The sequence below is a fragment of the Propithecus coquereli genome, unplaced genomic scaffold, assembly GCF_000956105.1.
Source record: "Propithecus coquereli isolate 6110/MARCELLA unplaced genomic scaffold, Pcoq_1.0 Scaffold158, whole genome shotgun sequence".
Lineage (NCBI taxonomy): Eukaryota > Metazoa > Chordata > Mammalia > Primates > Indriidae > Propithecus > Propithecus coquereli.
In genome coordinates, this window is record NW_012140302.1 from 250,385 (window position 1) to 259,047 (window position 8,663).

The 8,663-nt window shown below is 40.5% G+C and overlaps 1 protein-coding gene across 1 annotated transcript in view; it reads right to left on the reverse strand.

Moving 5' to 3' along the window:
* SPATS1 (spermatogenesis associated, serine-rich 1) overlaps positions 1-8,663 on the reverse strand; it is a 43,284-nt gene that overhangs the window by 16,686 nt on the left and 17,935 nt on the right. The window contains exons 3-5 of the mRNA XM_012640789.1: positions 7,095-7,241; positions 2,684-2,808; positions 1,269-1,430 (exon numbers count right to left, since the gene is read on the reverse strand). Coding sequence (XP_012496243.1) covers positions 1,269-1,430; positions 2,684-2,808; positions 7,095-7,241 — 434 coding nt within the window. The remainder of the gene's footprint in view (positions 1-1,268; positions 1,431-2,683; positions 2,809-7,094; positions 7,242-8,663) is intronic.

Consider the following 8,663-nt stretch of genomic DNA (forward strand, 5'->3'; position numbering starts at 1 on the left):
AAAAAAAAAAAAAAAAATGTAAAATAGGGTTACCTCTGGAGTGGGAGGAAGAAAAGATGTAGTATTTAGGGAAAGGCATATCGGAAGCTTCAAATGTAAAGATAATATTCTATTTCTTAAATGGGGTAAGAAGCACACAAGTATTTGTGGTATTTTATTCTGTATATTCAACAAATATTTCATAAATATATCTTTGCATTTACTCAATATTTATAAAACCATAAAGGAAGGAAGGAAGGAAGGGAGGGAGGGAGGAAGGAAGGAAGGAAGGGAAAGAGGGAGGGAGGGAGGAAGGAGGGAAGGTTGGAATGGAAAGATATAATAAACACAAAATTCAGCAAAAGATTTACTTTTGAGTTAGGACGGGAGTAATGGGTGAGGGTTAGAATAATTCCATTTACTTGTGATATGTACTTGCAGCTCAGGAATGCAGAGTACAAGACTCCTCAAAGACCCCATATCAGTGACCACTCTCCCAGCTCATCTAGAATGGCTTTTCATGCATTATCCATCCAAATAAATAAAAACTTCAATTCTCAAAACTATTTGTCTCTGGGATGAGTTTAAAACCCAAAAATGGAACGTTCTACTTGTTCCTCTTTGTAGTCCTGCCACAGCAATCCTATTCATTGCTGAAGCAATTGCCTCCTACACAGATATTTCCACAGAAGAGTGTGCCATAAATGGTCCGTTGGTACTCAGCAACTTTTTAGGGCCTTTCAATAAATCTATTCTGGGTAGGTTCAGGCAGAGAACTCACCAACCTACAAACCAAGGATATGGATAGACAGACAGAGAGACATATATTCATCTCAATAGCCTTTAATTAAATAAGCTATAAAATAACAACATGCACTTCAGGCTAAGTTTTACGGGATGTTTTCCTTGTGAAGAATATAAAATACAATTTAAATGCATATGCAAGGCAGCATCTAATTGAAACAGAAATTATTTTTCTTCAGCCTTCAATAAGGGTTTCTATTAATAAGTATCTGAGAAAACTTATCCGATGACTTAAATGTCACATTAGCATTTTATGAAATTCAGAGAAAAATGAAAATGTGGATCAACATATGTTGTGAGTTCTTTGCCAAAACATGTAGCATGGCAACTGTCCCCTTCACTTTCCTATCCTTCCTGGCTGCTCTAGGTGACATGGTGACTCCTCAGGGCTGCCCCCAGCTACAGCACGCGGGGACCTGCAGAATCATGACGCAAGGGTTTTCGGACATTGCACAGTCACGCACGGCCCAGGCGGAAAACATTACCGTATTTCTTTCTCCCCAAGCTCTTGTCCACCGTACTCTCTGACAGAGACCTCCTGTTGCCGAGGAAGACCCCATTAAAGAAGCACTGCTTTCCAACATGGTAGGTGTGGATATTGCTGCTAAACCTCGGGTAAAATGTCCACTCCGGACGCTGCCCATCTTCTGCAAGGCATGAGAAATCCTTCCATTAGTGCCGCTCCCAGCTTCATAATGCGATTGGATGACAAAAAGCTGTGAAAACTCCCCAGGCGCTATCTGGCTGTACCACCTTTAATCAATCTGTATAATTCCTTGGTTCTACATCGGGGCAGTGTCAACCTCTGTGGGACTAGGCACAAAAGGAAGAGAAGTGGGGGGAAGCCACCTAAGAAGCTGCATTTTCCCCCCTCTTTAATCTCTCCTTCAAAAATAAAGCCAACTTTATGTTTGGAAGTTATGTATGGGTTGGGAAGCTCAAAGACAGTCTTGCAAGCATCTATCTCTGATAACTACATAGGAAAAATAGAATGCCCATCAACCAGGGAATGGCTAGCCAACCACGGCATCTCAAGTGGATGGAACATAGTGTCAGCTGCAATAGCACGCACATGTGCTACACTGACACCGGGAAATGTACACACGCAGTAACATCAAACGAGAAAAGCTACCGTCAGACCTCAGGCTAGTTACTGGACCTCTCAGTGCCTCTGTTTCATCATTTGATACTTGTCCTCTAAGATTGCTAATGGTGATTTTAAACAATAAAATGTCCCCAAGCAGTTCTAGGATTGCTTGAGAAACACTTGGGCTCTGGGCTAGCCAAGAAAGAACACAAGCTTTGGAGGCAGGCAAGTTTGGGTTCTAATCACATTGCTCTACTTCCTGGCTATGTGGCTGTATGGGTGACTGAATCTCTCCAAGCCTCAGTTTCCTTCTCTATAAAATGGGTAGGTATATATTAGCCACATAGATCTATATGTATTGACACAGAAAGAAGTCCATGGTCTATTTACTGCTGATTGAAAAGAGTCTGTATACTACGACCCATTTATTTTATATCGGTATATGTATAAATGTGTATATATGTACACACACATATACATTTCAAAATTCTGGAAAAATATATATCAACTCTTCACAGCTATACAGTAGAATAGGGATACTGTTGGAGAATATTGAGGAATGAGTTTTTATACTCTGTACACTTCCATATTATTTTAATATTTTGCTGCAGTACTTTAACAGGTTTTATATAAAGGCATTTCATTTTTGAGAAACGTGTAACAATAGCTCCCCCGCAGAGTTGCTGAGAGAAGTAGAGATAAAGCATGTCAAATGCCTGGCACTCGGGGGCTTCAGTGACTGTGACCACAGTATGGCAGACTTCTGAAACGGCCCTGCGCACAGAGGCGCGTGGAGGAGGGTCTATGACTTACTTGTCAGCAACCTAAGCAGGCTGAATTCCTTGGGATAGTTATCCTTTTGGACTTCAGGCAATGAGGTTTCAGAGGAGTGATCAGAATGTGAGGAGGAGGATTTCTGATCCAAATCTGTAACAGTGCTGGAAAGAAAAGAATTAGATTTTTCCATGTGCTTAAATCGGTAGTTAGAAACTAATCTTGCATATCTTATGTTAGAAGTGCTCTCACTTATGAGAACTGGGACAACTCCTCTATGAAAGTCCCTGAGCATATCATTTATTTTTCCACAATTTGAGGGGACTGAAATTCATATTTTAGAAATACATGTTTAAAAACAATTTGGTGGTTCCTCAAAAAGTTGAACATAGAATTACCATAAGACCCAGCAATTCTACTCCGAGGTATATACCCAAAAGAATTGAAAACAGAGGTTCAAACAGATATTTGTGTGGGAATGTTCATTGCAGCATTATTCATAATAACCAGAAAGTGAAAACAACCCATCAACAGACAAATGGATATGCAAAATATGGTATACACATATAATGTGATATCATTCAGCATAAAAGGAAATGAAGATCAAAGACATGCTACAGCATGGATGACCCTTGAAAACATTATGCTAAGCAAAACGAGACAGATACAAAAAAACAAATATCGTATGCTTCCACTTAAATGAAATATCTAGAATAGGTAAATTCATAGAGACAGAAAGTAGATTAGATGTTACCAGGGGCTGGGGAGAGAGGAGAATATTGAGTTATTGCTTAATGGGTAGAGAATTTCTGTTTGGAGTGATGAAAATCTTCTGAAAATAGATGGTGGTTATGGTTGCACAATATTATGAGTGTAGGTAATGCCACAGAATTGTACACTTAAAAATGGACAAAATGGCAAATGTTATGCTATATATATTTTACCACAATTGTTAAAAAGGAATGATATACTGATATTTGTTACAACACGGATAAACCTTGAAAGCATTATGCCAGGCGAAAGAAGCCAGACACCAAAGACTGCATATTGATAATTCCATGAATATGAAATGTCCATAACAGGCACATCTAGAGAGGAAAAAAGTAGATTATTGGGTGTCTCAGGCTAAGGGAACAAGGGAAATGGGGAGTGATTGCTAAAGGGTATGGATTTCTTCCTGTGGTGATGAAAATGTCCTAAAATTGATTGTGGTGATAGCTGCACAACTCCGCGAATACACTAAAAGTCGTGGAGTTGTACACTTTAAATGGATGAACTGTATGATATGTGAATTAATTTTCAATAAATTTGTTGCCAAAAAAAGATGCATGTTCAATAAAACCATTAAATGCAAATAAAAAGTCAGTAAGAATATAGAGAAAGAAATAATCAAAAACAAACCCAGACTGAAACGGTTATAACAGGGGAGTGTCGTAATGGGGGAGAGTTGTGTTTCGTGCAGCATTTCCTAGCAGTTAAAAAGGCTATAACAAACTGCTGCGGGTGTCAGCAGAAAAAGCAATCACTTCTGGTTTCAATGGCTTTGCATTTGATAGATGGCCTTGGGCAATGTCTTCAGGTATAGTTATCTGTTATCAAGCCACAGGATCTTTTTTTCATAATGTTGCATCACTCTTATATTTGAATAGTTTCAAAGCAATTTCATACTGTTTGCCTTGATTGTTCCCTAACAATCCTGTCATGTAGGTAGGGCCCATAATCAACATTTCCATTTGAAAAGGAAACGGGATCTCAGGGAAGTTGACTTTCTACAACAAAAAGTTTTCTTCACACCTACACAGGGTCAGAGCTGGATCTGCAGCCCAGGTCTCCTAACTCTAGACTATGTGGCCTAAAAATCAAAAAGAGCCCTAGCTCAATAACTCAGCACCCCCCTGTTCAGAATATATGATCATTTTGACATTGGAATAAAATATGTCTCTCCTAAATATGAGGGGGAAAAGGCTTTGCTGAACAAACTGTGTGGAAAAGATTGCAAGGATAAAGGTAATTTTCCAAAAGAACTTTAGAAGTGTCCACCCACTTCATTTATTCAACAAACATTTATATGAGTACATTTTGTGGCAGGCACTGTTCTAGACATTGAGGACCCAAAGATGATTCAACACAGTTCCTGCCCTGAAGGGTCGAGGGGTAGAGGAGATGGAAACATGCACAGATGACTGTGGAAGAGTGGGTAAATGTGATAGCAACCTTTCCAGGAAACACATGGAGCGCCCAGAAAGGACACCTAATGTAATTAGGTTTGAGGGGGTATGTTTGAAAAGAGTTTATGGAGGAGGCTCACCTGAGCTGAGTCTCAGGAGACAAATGTAAATTTGCCACGTATATTAATCAAGGTGGAAATGACAGAAATCCAACTCAAACCATGTTTAAACAATTACAGGGATGTATCGGTTTCCACGATAAGGGTATAGCTGGGGACAACTGGAATCAGAGCTCAACATCTCCGGAACTATTGCTCTCCCCTGTTGGTCCCTGCCTGTCCTGACATCTTGGCTTTGCTTTTACCAATTGTAGATGAGCTTCATCACGAGAGCAACAAGGCCACTGACAGTCTCAGATTCAAATTCTCACAGTCTTCCAACCAATCTTAACCCCCATCTCCAAGGTGAAAAATCTCTGGGAAGGCTCTCATTGGTTCACCTTGAATCACGTGCCCTCCCTAAAATCAGTCACCCTCAAGAAGTGGTGTCATGTAAGAAGATGGTAGCTCCCATTCAGAACACTCATTAACACTGGATAGGGAAGGTAAGAAAAACAGTTCTCCAGAAAAGGGGGCATAGCAGAGACGAGCCACTAGGGAAGTCAGTGGGAGCTGAGCAGCTCCTACAACGTGAACACAAGCCAGTGCATTAGGGGAAGCCACTTCAGGCAAAAAAGACAGCATGAGCTTCCTTCCACAGAAGGAAGAAACAGCAGGGAAATGAAGAATTTGATGTGGTTGTGGCAGGACTATTGGAACAAAGGCTGGAGAAGAGGAGGAAGACAGATCTGGAGAACTTGCAGTTCCTGTGAGAGGGCTTGGACTCTTCTTTATCACACTTTCATGAGGTAGCATTAAATAACAGTAGGCAAGGACATGACTTGGTCACATACGGTCCAATTTCTGTTTTAGAAAACTCTGGAAGCTGTAAGAGGAATGGACTTCAAGAATATAAGACTAAATCCTACTGGCAGCACGTATTTTAAAAATAAATAAATAAAAGTTTTAAAAAAGAATATAAGACGTAAGTCAGGGAGCCCAGTTAGGGGAGTGTAGTAGGCAGTCTCTGACGCGGCCACCAATGATCCCTGCCTCTTGGTATTTATTCCCTCTGTAATCTCCTCCCAGTGAGCATAGACTGGACCTAGTGACTCTAACAAACATGTGGCAAACTTGTAACAAACAGAATAAGCAAAAGTGATGGGATGTCACTTCCAAGATTAGGTTACAAAGAGACTGTGGCTTTATCTTCTGTACACTCTTCCTTGCTTGCTGAGGAGAGCCACCTGCCATGTCATGAGATGTCTGTCCTACATGGAGGCAAGGAACTGAAGGAAGCCTCTGGGCAGCAGCCACTGTGGAACTGGGCCGTCAGCCCCACCAGCCTGTGAGGACCTGAATCCTGCCACCGACCATGTGAGTAAGATTGGAAGTGGATCCTCCCCCAGTTGAGCCTTCAGATGAGCCCAAGCCCTGGCCAACATCTTGACTGCAATCTCATGAGAGAGACCTTGAGCCATAGGAACCCATCTAAGTCACACTCAGATTCCCGACCCACAGAAAACATGAGTTAATATATGTTCGTTGTTTTAAGCCACTCAGTTTTAGGGGATTTGCAGCAGTGGATAACTAATATTGAGGGTATTACAGAGGACCAGGCAAGAGATGATCAGACCCTAGAATGGGACAGTGGTACTACAGGTAGAGTGGAAGGGATGGACTTCCAAGATATTTTAGAACTCGAATCGCCAGTTGGATGAATGGGAGGAGATGAGTATGACCTGGGGGTCTATACCCTTGGGACTGCATTAACACTGAGACTATCAGCTGAGACAAGGGATACAGGAGGATCTAGTTTGTGGGAAGGGGTAATGATAAGTTCAGTCAAGGCATGTTGAGTCTGAGAGGTGTGTGACATCAGATGGAGATATCTAGAAAGCAGTTAAATATATAAATTTGAAGCTTGGGGTTATGTCTAGGCTGGAGTTTTATATTCAGGTATATACATGAAGTATTATCACCATTTTATAGGTAAGAACCCTGAGGCCCAGGGAGGTGAAGTAATTTGCTCAAGTTCACACAGATACTAAGTAGCAGAGCTGGGATTTGAACCCAGAAGTCCAGAATCCATGCTCTTGCCAAGCATGTCATGCTACCTCTCAGACTATTGTCTTCTTGGTCAGAATTTCCCCCAATAGCGACAGGTCTTCAGCAGACACTTACTCTAGGTGAGCAGACAGGCTGGGGAGGCCTAGAGGTTCACTGACACTTGGACTCGTTTCAACAGAAGATGAGAAACTGACCCTTCTGCCAAAGGATGTTGAATTGGCAAAGCATCCCTTAGATTCCAGAAAATCGCTTTGTTTAGCACTTGCAATGCATAGATATTACCATTTAATTACAATATTGAAAATACCTTCCTCTCTATCTTGCTTCTTAGATTATAAACATATGTTTTCTAAAAAGAGCTAACATTTGTTGAGGATTTACTGAGTACTGGGGATTATGTTAACACTTTATGCCCATTATCCCATTTAATCCCTATAACAACCCATAGACATAGATACTACTTATCATCCCCACTTTACAGACAGGGAAATGGAAGCTCAGAAGGTCAGCAACATGCATATGATTACACAGAAAATAAACATCTAGGCCCATATTTGATCACAGTTCTTGTGACACCAAAGCCCGAAATCCTAACCACTATATTAGCCTGCTTACCCATAGACACAGTTCACCTACTCTGAACTAAGTGGAAGACATAAGGTTTGAATCGAGCTATATATCACATTGTACTGAGCACCTCAATACAATTTTCCAGAGGATTTGTTCATAGAAAGACTGATGAATATAGCTGGTGATCACAACCCAAAGAACTGCCTTCAGAAACTTCCAGGCATTCCTCTTATACTTCCTATTCATCTTAGTAGCATTTACAACAGTGACTGGCACAAAGTAGGTGCTCAATAAATATTTGAGTGACTAAATGAAAAAGAATTATAACTCCCAACCACCCACAAGTAAGGGAGTCCTGAAAGCCAATGTCAGATAAAGAAGTGCACCTATTTTACTCTGCTATACAATTAATACTTCGCAAAAGTCAATCTGTTCTCTTATTATTTTGTAGAGTTGTGTGTTTTGCCCAGCCACACAAAAAAACGCATCAGTCGAATAGATATTGCATTTCTTTATGCATAACTTCACAGAGCACAGATGCTCAATAGACACAGTGTAACCTCTGGTTATAAGAAAATTATAAGAAATAAGAGTCAGATTTCTATGACTCTTTGGTACATTTTTAGACTGACCACTATTCCACCTACATAGTATCTTGCCTCACAGTTGTCCCTCACTTTCTGCAGGGGATTGGTTCCAGGACCCCCTAAATACCAAAATCTGCAGATGCTCAATTCCCTTATGTAAAACAGAGTAGTATTTGCATATAACCTATGTACATGCTCCTGTGTACTGTACTTTAAATCATCTCTAGGTTATTGATAATACCTGAAACAATGTCAATGATATATAAATAGCTGTTATATTGTTTTTAATTTGTATTTTTATTGTTGTATTGTTATTTTTTAGTGTTGTTTTCTTTTCAAATATTTTCCATCCATGGTTGGTTGAATCTGTGGACACAGAACTAATGGATATGACTGAATGGTGTAAGCCATGTGCCCTGTGCAAATCCCCACCACCTGTCCGCAGGACTGCCACTTAGACAATTTTGTACTCGTTTCCTCCCAAATTCATACGGCAAGTGAATCATATCTTTTCCACTCTTGTCAA